This window comes from Phalaenopsis equestris, unplaced genomic scaffold (assembly GCF_001263595.1).
Source record: "Phalaenopsis equestris unplaced genomic scaffold, ASM126359v1 Scaffold202084, whole genome shotgun sequence".
In the NCBI taxonomy this organism is placed as follows: Eukaryota; Viridiplantae; Streptophyta; class Magnoliopsida; order Asparagales; family Orchidaceae; genus Phalaenopsis; species Phalaenopsis equestris.
Window position 1 is genome coordinate 53,912 of NW_018221808.1, and position 22,646 is coordinate 76,557.

Here is a 22,646-nt window from a genome sequence, read left to right on the forward strand (position 1 = left end):
TATATATATAGTGGAGAATGTTCTGTTGGCTCAAGAATTAGTGATGGATCTGGATAAGCATTGCAGAGGTGGGAACCAAATATTTAAATTGGACTTTAGAAAGGCTTATGATACCATTAACTAGGAGTTCATTGAGGAAGTGCTATATGCTAAGGGATTTACTCATCAATTTATCTTGCTGATACAGAGATGGCTAAGAAACAACTTTCAATCAGTGTTCATAAATGGTAAATCTCATGGTTTCTTCACTTCATCTATAGGAATCAAGCAAGGTGACCCCTTAACTCCTACTATATTCATTATTGTTTTTTATTACCTCTCGCCCAAATCCTTCATATCACATCAAAAATACCACCACTTATTCAAAATATAATTTTGTGTGATTTAATAATTAGAAGTATTTTAGCAGCTTTTGTCAAATTTCATTAAAAAAAGTTTTTTGGTAGCTTTGAGCAGCATGCCATTCTAAAACGTTGAATGTATTTTGGGATGGGAGCAGTACATGAATAATAATTCATTTTTAATATTATGTACATTTCAAAACAAACATGGGATTTTACATATCACTTAATTCTTATGTATTCACATGTCTAACGTGTAAACTTAAATTTTTAAAATAGTGACACTTTTGATGTGTCATGAAAGATTTGACTGGTATGAATGTAAAAACCAAAATTTATGTGTTAGATATGTAAATACATAGGAATTGAGTGTTATGCATAAAAATGCAACTACAGACAATTTCATTGTAAGCTCAATCCAAATAATAAAAAAAATAAGAAAAGTGTCGAGTGGTCATGTGAATCTTTAAGGAGTTATTTTAATCCTAGAGTCTATAAAAGTGTCAATTAATTTCTGGATTCTTTTAATGAGAGCTAAAATAGTCATTTCATACGACTATTTCTACTAGGACTACAACGACCCCATGTAAATAGCTAAAGAACACTTGTGGCACTTTTGTCATAACAACATTCTTTAGTGTTCAATTTAGAGAGAGATAGAGGAAGAGATAGAGAGAGGGAGAGGGAGAGGGAGAGGAAGAGAGAGAGGTACCAATGCACATGGAAATAATTCCAAATCGGCAGTCATTGCCCCTGCGTTTCATTTCATTTAATAAGGTACTAACACAGCGTGCACCTGTGAAGCATCAGATACAGCCATTTCAGGGTTGCAGAATAATTATGATATAAGAGCATATAGGTTACTAAGAAAAAAAATCAAATTCTAAAGCTAAGGAAAATTTTATACAGATTAAAACCTCACAACAATACAGATCTACCTAAATAGGTAGAATATGAAAAAGAGAACCTGATAGAGCTAATCAAGTGAAAATTTCTCCAAAAGAATGTTGCATTTTCAACCTTTCATTGAGAACAGAGAAATTTCAAGGTCAACCATTAATAAAAACTAGTAATTTCAATCTTTCATTGAAAACAGAGAAATTTCAAGGTTAATCATTAAATAATAGCTAGTAATTTTTATTAATATAAAAAAGTTCATATGATGGCAGAAATTATTAGTAATTTAGATATAAAACTATGCTAAACATTAAATAAGGTTTCACCTAATAGAATCTTAATAAATCAGAAAAGGAGAAATGTGCATGTTTTAAAGGAAATGAAATAATATGCTGTTCTATGTGATAATTAGAAGTTTTTAACTGAAATGAAGGAGAGAACAATAATATGAATGCACTACTTAATTCTAAATTATAGTGGCACCTTCTATTATTCGAAACCAATTGCATAGATAGTTATTAATATCTGTCTAATTTAATTGTCATATTTTATCCTGATTCATTTATTTTTTTATAATATTAGTCATATCAACATGAATGTTACAAATTTTTTAAAACGTTTAAATTTATGCATTATTTATATAAGTTATATCTATATCTGTATATATATATATATACTATATTAATCTAATAGTAAATTAGTAAATCTAATTTTAGAATTTATTTAGTAAATGATCCAAAATGAATAGGTGTGGAAGCTATAATTGTAAACCACGATCGAATCTATGGAAGCATTGGTTTATACATTTCTTTTAGTTTCGACTTTAGGGATAATTTTTTTCGCTATCTTTTTTCGAGAACCACCTAAAGTTCCAACTAAAAAAACAAAATGATTTTTCATTATTTCCATTGAAGTAATGAGCCCCAATATGAATATCGGGGCTCATTACTTCAATTAGTCCCCATGTTCTTCGAAGGGATCTCTTAATTTTTGAGAGGGTTGCCCAAAAGCGGTATATAAGGCATACCCAGTAAAGCTTACAAGTAAACCGGATATGGAGATGGCGACTAGGGTTGCTGTTTCCATTTTTTCGATAATTTCAAGATCACGATAATGTCGTTTATTTACAACTACAACGGAATAGTATACAAAGTCAACAGATTTCAACCCATGATGAAAGAGGATTTATGGCTACAAAAACCATTGAGAGTAGTTCTAGATCTGGGCCAAGACGAACTGGCGTAGGGAGTTTATTGAAACCATTGAATTCGGAATATGGAAAAGTAGCTCCAGGGTGGGGGACTACACCACTTATGGGAGTTGCAATGGCTCTATTTGCAATATTTCTATCTATTATTTTAGAAATTTATAATTCATCTGTTTTACTGGATGGAATTTCAATTAATTAGGTTCATAAAAATTAGGAAATCCTAGTTTTTCAATCAAAAAAGATTATTTTACTTATACTTACTTAATGCTTAAAATATTAAAATACTTAATAAAATACTTAAGAATTTAACTTAAGATTACTTAAGACTTGGATTTATAGACCATTCTGGTAGTTCGATCGTGAAATTTATTTGTTTCGATATTTCATTTCCGGAATATGAGCGTGTGACTTGTTATAATTGATCCTATTGATAATACAAAGAATGGATTTGTCATCTCTATCAAGATGATTCTACCGTCAGATATTTATTGTAGTCTCTGGAGCACGGACTATATAGAATAGATCAAGAAAAGAAATATTTGAACTATGATTCATACCTATTATTCAGACCTCGCAACCGGATTAAAAAAAATGGAAAAAAGGTATTTTCTTTTTCTAAATCAAACAATTTTTTCTCCGAAAGAAACCTCTTTCTATAGATTTTGTTGAGTTATTACATTCATTGAAGAAATGATGATCAAATGGTTTTTACTCAGAAACCCTTTGAGTTTAGCTTTGGTTTTCTTAAATCATCGTGGTTCTAGTATGAATCTGAGGTTTCAATTGATTCATAGGGTCTCAACAAGAGAATTCCTATCAAAAAAAAGATAGGGAAGAGAAGATTCAAGAGGCCTGTCACGATTAACATAAAAAAAGATGGATGAGCCAACTTGAGATTTTATTTCTTGGTACTATCATCACAAAGAAGAGATTCCGGATTTTTCTTACTTCGTATCTTTGGGTCAAATCGAGTCAAGCGGCTAAACCACAAGAAGTTTGAAACTCTATATAAAATATTCCATATCCGTTGAAACTAGTATTTGTGGGTTTTGGCTTGAGCCGTACGAGATGAAATTCTCATATACGGCTCTCAGAGGGGGAGTCTTTCTTGGATTACCTATCTCAATAAAGTATATGATTGGATAAACTAAAATATGAAGACACCTATGTGGAAGCTGTTACCATTGCTACTAACTGCTTCAGTTACTTGCAGAAATTGTATTGTCATAGGAAGCTTTCTAAAATCCTTTACAGCACTTCCAACAGTCTACCCAAAAAAATTAAGTATGCACTTATTCATTGGGATTCTCCCCATAAGGGTGGAATTAAAGTTAATACTGATGGAAGTTTTTCTACTCCTTATGCTGGAATAGGAGGGGTGTTCATAAGTGACAAAGGGAAGTGTTTACTCAATTTCCATTCTCCGGTAAGAGCTATGGATCCCCTGGAGGCTGAAACTCAGACTATGGCTGAAACTCAGACTATATTCTGGGCTATGTTTATGGCCCAGAAGTGTAGTTTCCCCTCCTTAATTATAGAATCAGATTCCATGGTCCTAATTGATATCATTGAAGGGAAGACACCTACTCCATGGTACCTGCCGCAATGGATCAGAAGTATTCACTCCTTAAGTGAGGGTATTAGCACCTCCTTCTCCCATATATTGAGAGAAGGAAATAGACCTGCCCACTGGCTAGCAAATGTTGGCCTACACTCTGAGCTCCCTTGGGTAGGCACTTCTCCCACCCCCCATTTTGAATTATTGCTAAGAGGAGACCTTGTGGCTCTACCTTTCATTAGAGTTTTTTTTTATTAAACTTTGGGAAGGGACCCCTGTTCTCCCTTCTCTTGTACTCTCTTTTTTCTGATTAATGAATTAGGAGCCTCTGTCTCCTTTTAAAAAATATATATATATATAAATATATATATATATATATATACATAGTACGGTCAGGGGTTTGAATCTCATGACGCGGAATCTTCGGATCAATCAAAAGACACTTGGGTTTTGACCTAAAGGGGAGAAGCGGTATTTGGGGCCCACCGGACCAAATACGGATTCCCTTTGTATTATTTAATATATATATATATATATATTAATTTGATACAAACTATATAAAATGATTTTATTATAAGTTGACCAATATAATTCATCTCCTTATGATAGTAGCTAGGGACGTTAAGTTACCCTCACACATAAATAAAAAAAAGGGATAATAATATTGATGTACCTTAACAACTATAACTTAAATATTATTTGTATGAAGGATGTAATATGATATACGATAAGATGTTGTACAACACAACAAATTAATGTAAAAGTTCTTGAATGATTATATTTGATTCTATAAACTATTAAATGAACTTTCAACGATTCAGTAAATTTGACTAACATGAATCTTGTTCTTTTCTTTTTGTTATGTTATTTTAATTCTAATAATATGAGTATGCATTGAGTTGTTGATAGCTCATTATGATATTAAAATAACAGATTTAGGTTTATAATTTGGCCTAAAAATGAGCGGTAAAAGAGAAAATGCTTATAGAGGATGTGGTCAAGCTTGAGAAATGTAATTATATTCATATATAGTTTATTTTCAAGTTGAATAAAATTTTGTATTGTTAATGTTTCTTTTGATTGTTTGGATGATAAAGTATTAGTGATAGAAAATATAATGAAATTTAAATTTTACCATCCAATCGAATATTCCGCCTTAAAAATTTTAAACAACCAGGTAAGGTCATGACAAATACATTATAAAAATGTTGTGCTCAATCGAACCAAGTCATTATTCCTTATTGATTCTAATAAATTCATGTTCTCAAATGCCACAACAAAATTATTTTAAATGAATTGATTTATAAATCTCTTATGCCCTTATATTAATTAAATGTTCAATGATCAATATACTTATTGCTTCTTCAGCTAATATGATTGATGTTACCTAATTTTTGAATTTCGATAGACCCACTAAATTAGAAATTAACTTGTTACTTAACCCCACAAGATCATTGTTTTTAAAATAAGCCTTCCATGGAGTTGATGATCCATGATCATTGGTTTTAAAATAAGCCTTCCATGGAGTTGATGATCCATAAGAAGGTCTTGCACATAACAAACATGACGCATCTTTTGTTAGGTATATGCATGCACAACTTTTTTTTTTTTTTCGATGTATTTTCATTTTACTATAATAATGTTGAAATGGTAGCATCCTAATATATTTTAGATGATGTTGTGTTGTGGACATTTGAAAATGCATCTAGATGTTTCTTAAATCATAGTATTGCATCTTGTGAATATTATGACGAGGAGATAAATAACGTGGTTCTTTTATGATTTGGATACACTTTTAATGATTATAAACTATTATAACTATTATGAGTTAAATCCCAAAGTGATCTCTCTAATATTTATATCTTACTAGTTTGGCCATGGAATATTATAATTCTCATATATAATTCCTCAAATATACAAAATTGATCAGATCAATTTTAAATAAAAAAAAAGAAAACATAAAGATAGCTGCCATTAACAACCCCAATTTACTATTCTATACTATGAATTGTTTTAATACCTTTAGACAAGAAGATGGATCGATGAAGTTAAGTAATGATAACTGCCATTAATACCACATCGAAATTTTCGGTGCAAGGAAAAAAGATAGATAGAAATAAAGTTTTGCATATTAATTTGTCTTATTGTGATATCAGGATGATTGAATATGGAGTCTAAAAATACCCGTTGCACCCAATGGATGGCCAAGAGCAATAGCGCCGCCATTAACATTGACTTTTTCTGGATCAAGCCCCAACTCTTTGATGCAGTATACAAACTGCGACGCAAAAGCCTGTTGCAGCACAGACAAGCATGTCAATTCTGGGCAGAAAATATGTGCATGAGAACCAACATTATTTTTAGGAGTAAAATTAATGGCATTTACATACATAACATCCCATTCTAATGCAGTTGCATGTCTAGCACCGAAATTTTGCTTTTACATTTATGCCACCCAAATATTTCATGTCACATAAAAAATGTCAGTATTTTTACTTCTAAAAGGTGAAATACAACTTTTCATGCATAAGTTAGGAGAATGCATATGTAAAAATTGAAGTTGAGGTGTTAGATAAGTAAAAAAACTAGGAATTTAGTGGTGTGTAACCTTCCTTAAAATTATTACCTCATTTATTTCATATAAGTCAATATCTTTAATCTGAAGACCAGCTGCTTTTACTGCTGCTGGTATTGCAACAGCAGGACCAATGCCCATCACAGCAGGATCAACGCCAACTGCAGCAAAGCTCCTGCATGTAGAACGGTTAAAAATTTTATGATGATGAAAGGCTCTTTTAGAGCAAAATAGAACTAAAAATCAAATCGCTTAAAAGTTATTTTGAGGATTTATAAAAATAAGTTGATTTATTTTTTTATAATAAAAATAAAAATGTCTAAGAAAAAAACTAAACAAATATTATTATAAAAATAGAAGCGAAAATAAAAATAAATAAAAACAGAAACTAAAATTAACCTCAAACAGACCCAAGACAACCCACAAAGATATTAGAACCCCTTGCCCTAACCTTTCTCTTGGAAGACGCGGTCCTTTCTTTTTGGGAGTAAGCAGCAAGAAATTAGTTGAATTTTGTTAAGAGAACTAAACCGCAGAAACCATATAAAGAAGCAATAATAATTATATATTAGCACCAGCTTCCACCAAAAACAGCAATAAAAAAAAGGCATTTACATACACACCACCCAATTCCAATGTATTAACATGTCTAACACCTAAACTTTGATTTTTACATTTACATCACCCAAATCTTTCGTATCACATAAAAAAAACCATTATTTTAACTTATAAAATGAAATACACCTTTTTCATGCATAAGGTGGCTTACATGTAAAAATTGAAGTTTGGGTATTAGATATGTAAATACATGAGAATTTAGTGGCATGCCTGTAAATCTTCATAGAGAAAAAACATCATGCTATGGCTTTTCAGCTGGACATAAATGATTGAATCCATTTTAAAGTAAAGACCGAACCTGAAAATTCCAAGAATGGGAAGCCCTTTTCGTATTGCGACATCCCTCCTCATGAGTAGGACCGCCCCAGCACCATCACTAACTTGACTAGCATTGCCTGCAAAATATAATATGCTGAGCTGACACTACAATGAAAGAAGTAGATAATCAAATTTATTGAAAAAAAAAAAAAATACAAGTCTCCAGCACCTGCCGTAGTGCTTCCACCCTCCTTAAATGCTGGTTTGAGTTTTGCAAGACCTGACAAGGATGTATCGGGGCGAACTCCCTCATCCACAGAGACCGTAATCTCCTTTTCAGTTCCACTTTTTGGATCCGTGATCTTCACAAGAATAATAAGATAATTACGTATTTAAAATAAAGAAATGAATAAATAAATTCATAAATACTTATGTATATGTATGTATGTATGTATGTATGTATAATTTTTGAAATGACGAGAATGGTTCTCCCCAGTACATAGTTTTTTTTATTACATGCATTAAGTATCAAGGTATTCAACTTTGACAGTGAGTAATTAAAAATTGAGACCATGACAATATAGAGGGCGTTGGTAGTCTGTTAAGCTTTGCCATGATAAATGGTTTCACAATTATTTTTACATTCCTGACAATCACATAAACACATTTTAGTAAATGATAATACAAAAAACACAAAAAAACCTAGCATCATGTTTGATTTCAGAGCGACATAATAAACTATTTAAACATTTATGTGGTTAGAGGAACTTTTTGTTGAAATAGTGTACAGGAATCCCTGACATTGAGGGATGACAATGTGGGATGGCCGGCCATGTGTTGAACGTTTAGTCGGACATGTATTTTTATTTATTTATTTTTTTTTTTTGCCTTCTTTTTGAAGAATAACCAGCTTGAAATTTATTAGCTGCATGGCTTGCGGATTATTGTTTATTTTTTTAGGAAATTTACATTCATACCTCACAATTCTTATGCATTCGCATATCTAACATCTAAAGTTTAATATTTATATTTATAAGACCCTGGTATTTCACTTTTAACAAGTTAGAAATATTAGTATTTTGATGTGAAGTCAAAGATTAGAGTGTTAGGTATGTAAACATGAAAGTTTAGGTGCTATATGTGTAAATATATAAGAATTGTGTGTTATCTTTGTAAATGCCTCCCTTTTTTTCTTATAATCTCTTTATACTCGCCAATGTGAGAACCAGTAACATTGAAATAAGAAAAACCAATAATACAAAGACAAATCCATGACTTAGAAAAATGTTCACCTTTGTTGTCACGGGTACTATTTCTGCCTTGAATTTACCAGAAGCAATTGCAGCAGCCGCACGCTTATGAGATATCACCTGGTGAATGTTCAGTAGCGTCATAATACAATAAGGTGTAAATGCAATCATCTAGAAACAAAAGAAAAAAAAGTCAAAATGGTCCACGATTCTTCGCACTCCCTACATTTATGAAAGTGGCTTATCCGTCCCCAGTTTCTTTTAAAATGGATTGAAATACTCCCTTGTGAGAGCTATTTTGGCCCCATTAAAATAGTACAAGGGCCTATTTTAATTGCAGAGTTCATAAAAGTTTCAATTTAGTCAGATTCTTTTAATATTGGGTTGAAATAGTCCCTATTGAGGACTATTTTGGCCTCCATTAAAATAGTATGAGAACTAATTTAGCACTTTTACAAGCTCTGGGACTAAATGACCCAATGTAAATAGTCAAGTGACTATTTTGGCACTCTAGTCAAAAACAAAAATATCATTGCAAGCATGCTTATGTATCTTTCATTTTCTATTTTTCAAAATCTGTGAGAACAGCACATGCATGGTACTCACAGCAGCTTGGTCTTGTTCCTCCTTTGTTATTCCATACCGTTCTGCAACATTTTCAGATGTAATTCCCATGGGTAGATAACAATCTTGGACTTGTTGAAGAGATTTGGCCTTGAGATTGAACAAATGCATTATAAACAAGTGTTAATCCTGAGCAATCTATACATTCAGTTAGAACAAAACAAGAGGAAATTATAGGGAACCTTTGGATTAGGTGGCCCCTCCCATCCAACTTTGTTCGAACTCATAGACTCCAAACCAGCACCAATACCTTTTAAAGAAAGGACAAGAAAAAAGAATCAACATAAATTCTGAAGCTCTATAAGATATGAACAATAAACTATGCGGCACGGATAAATGACAACACGGGCACGTGATGATTTTATTTTTAAAATATAGGACACGAATCGCATCTATTATAATATAAAGGGACATTTATACACATACCTCCCAATTCTTATGTAATTACATATACAACACCAAAACATTGTTTTTTGACATTTATATAATCCAAATCATTCATATCACATCAAAAATATCACTATTTTAACTTTGAAAAAATACTAAATGCACGTTTTATAGGTAAGGTAGCAAAATACCAAATTAAAAATTTAGGTTTTATATATGTAAATACATAAGAATTGAGTGGTATTTATGTAAATAATCCTAATATAAAATATAAAAAATAGATGAAAATTAAATAAAAAAGACTTTATGAACGATAAAAAAAGAGATATTAAGAAATTTAGAAACATTAATTTTTAAGACCTACGGAGATTAGAAAGTAGTATTTAGTTTACAAAATGAAAATATAAACACTAAATATCTTATATTACAATAAGATATGTTTAACTTTAAAAAAATAAAATAAAATAATTTCCTTAAAATTTTAATTTTAAAAGCATATATATGTTTAAAAATATTTTTAGAAAATTTTAATTCATAGGACATGCACATTGGACATTTATGTCCATTTCTCTTAGATTTTATTTAAATCGACACTTCTATGACATGTTTGATAAGCCAGAGCTGTGTCGAAGAAGTGTGAATGTCCAACATTACATAGACACTTACACTATACCACTCAATTAGAATTATCCGCACAACATAGATAATAAATCACATCAGAAAACTATTTTACCAATGCCATAGTATCCTGCTTTGATAGCGGCAGCAACATCTGCAACAGCCTGAAGACCAGATGAGCATTGTCGGTTCACAGTTCTAAGAGGAACAGTCTCTGGTTTATTTGAGGGGAAATGCAATATAAGCTAAAATTTAAATGAGAAAGAAAAACACATTAAATGTTCAAGAAAATAAAATTACGGAAAAATACCTGGGAAACCAGCATAAAAGGCTGCCATCCTGCATTCAATAGCTCTTTGAGAACCAGGAGCCAGGACAGTTCCAACAACTATATCACCAACTTCATTTGGGTTCAGTTTCGTCTTCTCCAACAACTCCTAATTAAGACCAGAAAGGAAATAGTGAAACTTAGAAAGTGTTCTCAAATACATTGATATCTGGCCTTTGATGCAATTTTAACATTTATTCTGACGTAATATTTTTGAAAAAAAAACCTTCAGAAGAGGCGCTAGAAGGTCCTCTGCGTGTGTATCCTTGAAACCTCCTCTACTGGCCTTGCAAATTGCAGTTCGGCAAGCACTGCATGCAAAACGACAGATGTTGGGTCATAGAAAAAATGGTTATAGATGAAGCACATAGAAGTATTTTAAAAAAGAAATGCTTTGACAAATTTTAAAAGAATCCAAGACGGCATGGAAAGTTTGTTGATCTTATAATTTTCCAGATTTAGCAGTTCTGAACAAAAGTGTGATTGAAAACTCTAAATAGACATAAAGTCCGGGTGTATTCCGTAGGCCGTGCAATCAAGATCACCTCCTCATAACTTCAAATCTAAAGTCAATATTTTCTGCAATTAATGATTTCCTGCATTTCTTGTTAAATTTTAATTTATGGCTCACATTTATTTTTGATAACTTATGAGATTTATTTTGATAACTTAAGTTATTTAGTTTCTTAACTCATAACTTATGTCATAACTTATGATAACTTATGATATTTATTATTATAACTCTTACGTTATTTATTTTCTTAATTCAAAACTTATGATAACTTATGATATTTATTTTTGTAACTATGATAACTTACGTTATTTATTTTCTTAATTCATAACTTATGATAACTTATGATATTTATTTTTGTATTTATTTTTGTACATCGTTATTAATTAAGTTATTAATTATCTTAACTCATACTCATAATTTATGTCATAACTTATGATAACTTATGATATTAAATTTGTAACTTATGTAATCCCTAAAATAAATAGGTGTTATTAACTTATGTCGTTGATTTTAATACTAAAAAATAAATTAATTTATGAAATTATCATAAATCCAATTAGTTATAATCCCACTGATGGATGGTGGTTAAATAGAACATAATTTAGAGAATGGGTCTTCTCTCTTCCTAACACATCCCGCACATTTACCTCCATCAGAAAGTACATAAAAATTTCAAGGGATTAGAGAGAGAAACTCTATCTCTTCAAGATCAAATTTTATCATCATGAATACAGACATGCGTTACTTTATTATAGATATGTAAAGATCATGAATTTAAAAGAGCTTGGCTATTGTGTATTTTTTAGAATTTGTGTCATAAATATTAAACATGAATTTTTAACATGTGGTATCAGAGTCTTGATTACGAAATTTATAATTTTTTATATAATTTTAGTATGTTAATTGTATTAAATTTCGGCTGTGAATTAGATCTTGAATTAGATCACTAATACTAAAGTAAATTGATGTGATTGAAATTATTATTTATTTGATGTCTATGTTATATTTAATTTGTTAGTCACCAAAGTGACCAAATTAATAAGTTTAAGAGACATCAAATTAAATAAATTCAATTACTCACGAGTATGTGTACGAGTATGTGATTCATGTTATGAAATAATTTTACATTTCATTACAAAAATATTAAAGTTCATTGATTATAAAATATTTTTAGATCGTTCAAAAGTTCATCATTTGTTTTATAATCTTGAAATATAATTGTAGTCTATCTGTATACTTAGTTAAGATATATTTATATATCTAAAAATAATAGACATATTTAATTTTAGTATAAACAATTACTAATTATATCAAATTTAAGTCAAACATCAATTATGATTATTATTGTGTATTGTTATATCACCCAAAGAAGATTTCAATACAATATTATTACTATGAGTATTATTTTAATTTGATTTTATATGAATATCTATGTAAGTTTAATGTTTGAAGTATTAATGTACAAGTATGTTTTATTTTTTTGCAATAACTACTTCTGTTTCTCTTCATTCGCAAGCTACATTTGTTCAAATTTTCAATAAGCCTAATTTATTAGAATGGTGTGAGCAAGTCCAGTTTCACCTTGGTGTTCTAGATCTTGATTTGTCACTCACGACTCAGAAACCCACTGCTCTTACTTATTATAGCAGTACTGAGCATATATCTTTCAATAAAGCTTGATAAAAATTGAACAGATTAAACTTAATGTTTATGCGAATGACTGTAGCAAACAACATAAAGTGTATATTTTCTAGCACTTAAAGTCTTAAGGAATTTATGAAATTTGCTGAGAATTGTTCTCAGTCTGACTCTGCAAATAAATCTCTTGCTGGAATACTATTGAGTATGTTAATCGACATGAAATTTGATGGTTCTCGTACTATGTATGAGCATGTTTGAAATGATGAACAAAACAGTAAGATTTAAGACACTAGGAATGGAAGTGAATAAAAATTTCCTTGTGCAATTTATCATTAACTTCTTATCTCCTGAGTATGATCCATTTTACATAAACTACAACACTATGAAAGATAAGTGGAATGTGAATGAACTACAATGTATGCTCATTCAAGAGAAAACAATGTTTAAGAAAGAAATAAATCACTTCATTAATCTTAAGGGTCACCAAAGAAGAGCTGTAAAGAAACCTGGAAAGAAGAATAAAAAAGGGCAAGCAAAGGCCACTAAGGATTAATGTGTCGTCTGCCCGAATTCACAAAAAAGAACATAAAGGAATTAAGTGTCACTTTTGAAGAAAGTCTGGATACTATCAAAATGACTGTTAAAAGCGCAAAACTTGATTTGCTGTAAAGAAACCTCGAAAGAAGAATAAAAAAGGGCAAGCAAAGGCCACTAAGGATTAATGTGTCGTCTGCCCGAATTCACAAAAAAGAACATAAAGGAATTAAGTGTCACTTTTGAAGAAAGTCTGGATACTATCAAAATGACTGTTAAAAGCGCAAAACTTGATTTTCGGAAAAAAGGTAAACCTTGTGTTTTTGTATGTTTCGAATCAAATTTGGCAGAAGTTCCTTATAATATATGATGGATTGATTCTGATTGTATCAGTCAGATTTCTAATACAATGCAGGGATTCCTTACAACCCAAATCATAAACTCAAATGAAAAGTTTGTCTTCATGGGAAACCGAGTCAAAGCGCTAGTTGAAGCTATTGAAACTTATCAGTTGATTTTAGATACTGGACATCATTTAGACCTTTTTCAAACACTTTATGTCCCATCTATTTTTCATAATTTGATTTCATTGTCTAAACTTGATTCTATTAGATATACCTTTAAATTTGGAAATAGTTGTTTCAGTTTGTTTAAACACAATCATCTTATAGGTTCTAGTATTCTTTGTGATGACCTATATAAGCTTAAATTTGATAATCTTTTCGCCAAGACTTTGATGACTTTGCATCATAATATTGGTACTAAACGTGGTTTTATAAATGAAAGTTCAGCTTATTTGTGGGATAAACATTTGGGTCGTGTATCTAAAGAAAAATTAAAAGATTAGTAAAGAATGAAATCCTTAATGAATGAGATTTTACTAATCTTGGCATCTGTGTCAATTGTATTAAAGGAAAAAATATAAATCACACACTTAAAAAAGCTGCCACAAGAAGCACGGCTCCTTGAAATTATACACACTGATATTTGTGAACCTTTTGATGTTCCCTCTTTAGGTGGAGAAATATTTTATCACCTTTATTGATGATTTTTTACATTATGGGTATGTCTACTTATTGCATCGAAAATCTCAAGCTATAGATGCCTTAAAGGTGTATATAACTGAGGTTGAGAGACAATTAAACAGAAAAGTGAAAATTATCAGGTCTGATAGAGATGATGAATATTATGAAACTTACAATGAATCTGGAAAATGTCCAGGTCCATTTGCTAAATTCCTTCAAAATAGTGGCATATGTGCTCAATACATTATTTCAGGAACACCAAAACAAAATGGTGTTGCTGAAAGCTGAAATCGTACTCTAATGGAAATTGTTAGGAGTATGATGAGTGATTCTTTTTTACCCTCATCATTGTGGATGCATGTTTTAAAAATCGCTACATATTTGTTAAGCAGGATTCCTAATAAGGCAGTTCCAAAGACTTCTTTTGAACTATGGACAGGAAGGAAACCTAGTTTAAGGCACCTGCGTGTTTGGGGTTGTCCAGCGGAAATAAGGTTATATAATGGTTATATAATCCACATGAAAACCACATGAAAAGAAACTGGACTCAAGAATAACTAGTGGTTTCTTCATCGGTTATCTAGAAAAATCTAAAGGGTATAGATTTTATTGTCCTAACCACAGTACAAGAATTATTGAAGCTGGAAATGCCAAGTTCATTGAAAATGGTGAAGTTACTCGGAGTTTAAAACCACATAAAGTGGAGATCCAAGAAATTAGGATTCAATTTCCTTTACCCTAAACTTCTTCTCAAGTTGTTATTCTTACATTTGTTGAACAGTTTGACAACTTATAAGAACAACTGATATATGATCAAATACCCCACAATGAAACTGTCACTAATCTACCAACATTATGAACCACATGAAAATGTACTTAGAAAGTCTCAACGACAAAAACGGTCTGCTATTTCTGATGATTATGTGGTTTATCTACACGAAACTGAATTTGACTTACGAGTCAATGAAGATCCAGTTTCATTTTCACAAGCCTAAAAAAGTGCAAATTCTTCTTAATGGTTAGATGCAATGAAAAATGAGTTGAAATCGATGGATCACAACAAAATTTGGGATGTCATTGAATTTCCTGAAGGTTGTAAAATAGTCGGGTGTAAATGGGTCTTTAAGACTAAGCGCGACTCTAATGACAATGTTGAACGATATAAAGCCAGACTTGTTGCCAAAGGTTTCACTCAGAAATATGACATCGAATATAAAGAAATATTTTCATCGGTTTCTAAGAAAGATTCATTTAGAATTATCAAATCACTAGTAGCTCATTATGATTTGGAGTTACACCAAATGGATGTGAAAACTGTCTTTCTGAATGAGAATTTAGATGAAGAGGTCTACATGAATCAACCTGAAGGATTATTGGTTGAAAGAAAAGAACACATGGTGTGTAAACTTAAGAAATCAATATACGAACTTAAGCAAGTTTCCCGACAAATGTATCTTAAGTTCAACGATACCATCACATCTTTTGGATTTAAGGAAACACTGTTGATCGATGAATATATTTAAAGGTTAGTGGGAGCAAAATCATATTTCTCATTCTGTATGTTGATGACATCTTGCTGGCTACTAATGATCTTGTTATATGAAACCAAGATTTTTTTCTCTAAGAACCTTGAAATGAAAGATATGAGTGAGACATCCTATGTGATTGAAATTGAAATATTTCGTGATAGATCACAAGGATTGTTAGGGTTGTCTCAGAAAACATATATTCTATTGTTAGGGTTGTCTCAGAAAACATATATCAAAAGAGTTCTTAAAAGATTCAATATTGAAGGGTGCTCAGCAAGTGTTGCACCAATTCAAAAAGAAGATAAATTCAACCTTATGCAGTGTCCAAAGAATGATTTAGAATGTAAACAAATGGAAGAAATTCATCATGCATCTATTGTTGGAAGCTTAATGTATGCTCAGACTTGAACCTTGAAATGAAAGATATGAGTGGGGCATCCTATGTGATTAAAATTGAAATATTTCGTGATAGATCACAAGGATTGTTAGGGCTGTCTCAGAAAACATATATCGAAAGAGTTCTTAAAAGATTCAATATGGAAGGGTGCTCAGCAAGTGTTGCTCCAATTTAAAAAAGAGATAAATTCAACCTTATGCAGTGTCCAAAGAATGATTTGGAATGTAAGCAAATGGAAGAAATTTATCATGCATCTATTGTTGGAAGCTTAATGTATGCTCAGACTTGTAACAGACCAGACATTAGCTTTGTTGTCGAGTTATTGGGCGGGTATCAAAGTAATCCAGGAATATATTGGAAAGCTGCAAAGAAAGTTTTGAGGTATCTACAAGGAACAAAGGACCACATGCTCACTTATAGAAGATTTAAAGATCTTGAAATAATAAGATATTCAAATTCAGATTTTGCTGGATGTGTTAATACCAGAAAATCAATATTTGGCTATCTATTCCTTTTGGCTGAAAGAGCAATCTCATAAAAAACTGCGAAGCAGACCATCACAGCTGCTCCACTATGAAAGTTGAATTTGTGGCTTGCTTCGAAGCTACAATTCAAAGTTTATTACTGCGGAATTTTATTTCAGGACTTGGAATTGTCGATAGTATTGTCAAGCCGCTGAAAATTTATTGTGATAACTCCACAGCAGTCTTCGTTTACAACAGTCTTCGTTTCAAAAAACGACACGTATTTCAAAGGTGTTAAACACATGAAATTAAAATATCTTGTCGTTACAGAAAAAGTTCATAAACATAGGGCGTCAATTGAGCACATTAGCACCAATCTCATGATTGAAGATATTTTGACGAAAGGGTTACCACCGTAGACATTTAACGAACATGTCGTGAGAATGGGCATTACTAAAACCTTTTATTAGTTGTATGCTTTTTATATTTTAACACTTTGGGCTTAATTTTTTTTGTTTCAGATATTTATAAATCTTATTTTTATCGTTAGTGTATACTTTAAGTTATATAATATTCAACAGAATTTGTCTTTTAATAGACATTATGAGATCATGATGTTAATTTTCATTATGTTAAGTATATAATTAATATTTTGATACATGAAAGGGACTATGTCGATAATATGATGTGCGACCGTCATGATTCATATTAATTTCATACTTATTAAATAATTTATGATTTAACCAATATAAAAAATGATTTATCTTATATTTTGTGCAGTATGTTATGCACTATTAAAATTAAGTGAGCCAAGTGGGAGAATATTGAATTTTAATTTATGACTCACATTTATTTTTAATAACTTATGAGATTTAATTTGATAACATAAGTTATTTATTTTCTTAACTCATAACTTATGTCATAATTTATGATAACTTATGATATTTATTTTTGTAACTCTTGATAACTTAAGTATGAAAGCTTAAGTTATTAATTTTCTTAACTCATAACTTATGTCATAACTTATGATATTTATTTTTGTAACTCTTGATAACTTAAGTTATTAATTATCTTAACTCATAACTTAAGTCATAACTTATGATATTAAATTTGTAACTCATTTAATCCATAAAATGAATAGGGGTTACTAACTTATGTCATTGATTTTAATAATAAAAATCAATTAATTTATTAAATTATCATAAATCATATTGGTTAGTAACACCCTTGATGAATGGTTGTTAAATAAAGCATAATTCAGAGAATGTGTCATCTTTCTTCCTAACACACCTCCTATATTTCCCTCCATCAAAAAGTACAGAAAATTTCAAGGGATTAGAGTGAGAAACTTCATCTCTTCAAAATTAAATTTCTTCAAGATCACATTTTATCATCATGAATACAAATATGCGTTAGTTTTTTTAATAGATTTGCAAAAATCATGAATTTAAAAGATCTTGACTATTATGTATTTTTTAAATTTGTGTCATAAATGTTAAACATAAATTTCTAATATTTCTATTGCAATCTACAATCCCTGCCTTTTAAAAAGAAGATTGTGTTGGTGGAATTAAAAGATCTAGATCTTTTGGCTATTGTTTTAACTCCCAAGGATAAGAAAATTCAAAGAAGTTAGAGATAACAATCTTTGAGAGAGAAATAGAGCAAAGAATAGAGATTCAAAGGAAAATCATCTTCCTAGCATTATTAAAAACGTGCTTTCAAAACACTGTCTTCCTCCTAATAAGTTTGTCTAATTGTTTCTAATAATTAAATGTCATTGTTTCATGCTCCAAAATAAGAAATCAAATAAGAAACCTTACTTTGTGCCTGTCCACTCGACGAGTTGAACAAATCCTACTTTGGTGCCTTGGTGGTTATGAATCGCGTTCTTTGATATCAGAGAAATAGGTTCAAAAAGAACTTCAATCCATGGTGTTAATGAAGATTGTTTATAAGAAGATTGTAGAACCGTCATTAGCACTAATCTTTGAATAAGAATATAAGGGTGGTGAGCCATGGTGTCAAAATTGTAAGGAATCCTTGCCCAAGTAAGTTTTGCTCCTATAATAATAGATGGTTGTGATGATAGAGATATTGACTAAAAAGATTCTAACATTGAATTAAGAATCAAAATTTATGGGGAATCAATTCCGCAGAAACATCTCATTGTTAAAACAGTGAAAAGCAACTAAAAGTTCTAGTAGGCAACTCAAGATGCAATGAACTTGAGCTTTTTTTTAAGGATTGTGCCAACCTTTCAAGATAGAAGCCAAAATTAAAATCCATATTTTTTATGAATCTATCAGGGCAAAGAAACTCAATATTGTGGTGAATCGACACGAAACTTATTTTAGTATGTATGAATATTTCTCTTAATGATTGATATGTATCAAGAAAAATTAAGGCTGAGAGAAAGAAGAATCCCCCAATAGACGGAGATTCCATGACCAAAAATATTATTGTTGAGCAGTTATGATTCCAGCCTAGCACTAACTAGCTCTAGTTAGTGGTACACAGTGAATGTTGCAACATCGTTGCCACCTCAAAACCTCAACATTTGAAGTAATAATTTTTATGTTTCATAAAATTAATTTTTTCTTGCCCTCCGATTGTAATTGACATTACCACCTCTATAAAGGGATGTAATAAAAGAAACTGAAAGCTCTGGACGTTTGATCATTCTTCAAATAGCTATGGATTAAAGAACTTGGTAGGTCTCCGAGAGAGACTCTTCTAAATGTTGGAGGTCAAAAGAGAAGAAAGAGGATTCAAAGAAGAATCGTCTTCTTTCTCGTTGTATGTCTACATAGAATTTTCTCTTAATGAAACTAAATTGTTTACAAGTGGCTTACAACATCCATAATATTCCCGATATTTTCGAACATTTTCTAAAGTTTTGAGAGTATAATCAGAGTGTAGCTTTATGTTTAATTTTAACCAATGTTTTATTGCAAAATTAGAACATTTGTTTAAATTAATAGAAATTAGATTTAAGGGGATTTGAGTAAGTGAGCAAAGATTTAATCCCTAGCATCATAAAGAAGTAAATTAAAAAAAGTTCTTTTTCAGGGCATTTAAATTATATCAATCCCTTTGGAAGGCAAAAGACAATACCATATGAGGTAATTCTCATTGGTTACTAATACTTAGTTATACATAGATATTTTTGAAATCAAGATTTAAAAGTTATTCCATTTTCATCATCTTACTCATATCATTAAGAGTAGGTTCTACGAACAATATTCTTCATTTATTTTCTTTGCAAGCTACAAATGATGTTAAGCCTCTTTTGTGTACATCATGACTGCAAAAATATTAAATATATACACATTACATATTATGAAGTATTCCATACTATATAATTATCATACAAGAAATTTGAAGGCTTAGTTTGCTCTTATAGACTAATAAGCTAATAACTCGAGAAAGACAAGTCACCAAGTCACTATGCATGGGAGCTTAAAAATGATTCTTCATTGAAGTAGATTAGATAATTAAACATAAATTATAGTTCAAGGCTTCATAAAAGGGCAAGTCATCATTGTTGCTTGAGTAGTCTATTAAGTAGACACTCTGAATTAAGGCGGCCATTTGGCTTGACATTTAGAAAGGGTGGATAACTTTGCAAGAATTGAAGAAGCGTGGGAAAGAAATGGTTAGCTCTATTAAAATTGCATAGCTCCATGAATAATGGTTCCCAAAGTTATCTACTTTTGCATGTCAAAGAGCCTTGATTGTGCTATGCAGAATTTCTTGTTAGCAAACCTAAAATACTCATCCAAGCAGCTTCCTTCAGAAAATGAATGTTAAAGGGGTGTTAATTTTTTGTAAAGTGCCTTAGTTGGCTCAAGAAGTTTTAATAGTGTGGAAAGTTGAGAAGTTCAGCTCCTGTCGATGGTGGGCCGACCTGTTGCTTCACAAAATTATGAAAAGATTTCATTGGAGATATCTTTAGAAATTTCATTTTTAGTTTTATTCCCTTCCTATTTTTTGTTTATTTATTTTTTATTTCAGAATTATTTTCTTTTCTAATTTAGACTATATATAATTGGTATGTTTGTAAATTAGGAGGGATTGATTTATATATATATATATATACCATAAATGTAAATAATTTAAAAACAAGTATTTTCTCTTCCCAAAGTTTGCTTTCAATATGGTATCAGGGAGAGCAAACAAACCCTAGCTCTCCTTAAGCCAACAAGCCCTCCTATTAGGGGTGTAAACGATTCGAGTCGAGCTCGAGGCACCGTTGGCTTGAGCTTGATTAATTTTATCGAGCTCGAGCTTATAAAAACAAGTATTTTCTCTTCCCAAAGTTTGCTTTTCAATATGGTACCAGGACGAGCAAACAAACCCTAGCTCTCCTTAAGCCAACAAGCCCTCATATTAGGGGTGTAAACGATTCGAGTCAAGCTCGAGGCACATTTGGCTTGAGCTTGATTAATTTTATCGAGCTCGAACTTAAGCTAACAAGTTGAGCAGGCTCACGAGCCGACTAGTTTATTATAAAAGAAAAAATAATATTATTTTAAGGTAGTGTTATAATAAAATGACATTTACAATGAGCAATTAGGAAAAAAATAATAAGAAATCATTTAATATAAAATACAAAATACTACTTTTTTATATTTTTAAATAAATATTTTATACTAATATTTTTTATAAACGAGTTGGCTCACAAGCTAATGAATCGAGTCGAAGCTGGCTTAAGCTTGGCTTGTTAGCTTATCTTAGTTAACGAGCCAATTATCGAGCCAGCTCATGATTCGACTCGACTCACTTACACCCCCACCTCCTATGCTTGCTCTCACTGCCGTCGAAGCCTCTCCAATAGTCATCTAACAGACAGAATCACGACTGTATCAACTCCCTTCGTCGGCTTCCCAACGAGCATGAATCATAACTGTTTCTCATATATGCATCCAAACTGTCATCTACATCAAAATTGTCAAATCGAGCACTCTATATTGAATCACTATAAGCAGTGATCTCGTCATCTACATCCAGATCCTCTTATTCCTATATGCCATCCCACTTCCTAAGTGTGATCCAACCCTTCCTTTCGCTTCTAGGTGCAATCCGACTCCTGCTTTCCAACTATCTCGATTTCATATGTACACCACAATCCTTTGGTTGTTTCCAGTTCTAAACGTGCATACGATTTATGAACAAGTTGTTATGGTGTGGAACCAGATTTGGAGAACCGGAAGCACAACCACAGCAATAGGCAGCAGGCAAGAGAGTAAACTGCGCATTTGGCGCTTTCGCACCAAGCTACGGACAACTTTGTGAACGTCCATGGGCGCAACTGCACTTAGGGTGCTCCTGCGCCCAATAACTATTGCGCCTATGCCTCGGTTTACTGGCATATTCTTTTCGAGAGGTTGGAGCTCCATCGCCCAAGTTCGGGTGCTTATGCTCTCAATGTGGTTATTGCAGGATTCGACTTAAGAGGTTTATTTGAGCAGCGAATGCTATAAGTTCCAGATTGTAGTTCCCGAGTGTAAGTTTTTTCGACATTTTCTCGGTGAAGGTGAGAAGCATCAGAGTGAAGATTTTGGCATGTGTTTTTTTGTAGGATTGAGAGGATGAACCAGAGAGCTTTAAGAAGACCGCTCAAGTTGAAGTTTCAAGAGAATGAGAGTGTGTCATAGATGAAGAAATGTAGTATTTGGATTCAAATCAGACTTGAAATCACATGGTATTACCATATGATAAAAAAACACTACACAATAAGTGGGTCTACCCATTGAAAGAGGAGTCAGATTGTAGCAGGCGCTACAAGGCAAGACTTTTTGTGTGAAAGTTTTCTAGCAGAAGGAATGAGAGAATTATACATAGATCATTTCCCCAGTGGTGAAGATGACAACTA

General features: G+C 31.5%; 1 protein-coding gene across 1 annotated transcript in view; it reads right to left on the reverse strand.

Moving 5' to 3' along the window:
- Nucleotides 1–22,646, reverse strand: part of LOC110036060 (3-ketoacyl-CoA thiolase 2, peroxisomal-like) — a 36,508-nt gene that overhangs the window by 7,899 nt on the left and 5,963 nt on the right. Inside the window, exons 3-13 of the mRNA XM_020740406.1 lie at nucleotides 10,891–10,975; nucleotides 10,647–10,773; nucleotides 10,452–10,550; nucleotides 9,514–9,581; nucleotides 9,314–9,421; nucleotides 8,750–8,827; nucleotides 7,687–7,819; nucleotides 7,498–7,594; nucleotides 6,633–6,756; nucleotides 6,191–6,299; nucleotides 1,054–1,137 (exon numbers count right to left, since the gene is read on the reverse strand). Of these exons, the coding sequence (XP_020596065.1) occupies nucleotides 1,054–1,137; nucleotides 6,191–6,299; nucleotides 6,633–6,756; nucleotides 7,498–7,594; nucleotides 7,687–7,819; nucleotides 8,750–8,827; nucleotides 9,314–9,421; nucleotides 9,514–9,581; nucleotides 10,452–10,550; nucleotides 10,647–10,773; nucleotides 10,891–10,975 (1,112 nt within the window). The remainder of the gene's footprint in view (nucleotides 1–1,053; nucleotides 1,138–6,190; nucleotides 6,300–6,632; nucleotides 6,757–7,497; nucleotides 7,595–7,686; nucleotides 7,820–8,749; nucleotides 8,828–9,313; nucleotides 9,422–9,513; nucleotides 9,582–10,451; nucleotides 10,551–10,646; nucleotides 10,774–10,890; nucleotides 10,976–22,646) is intronic.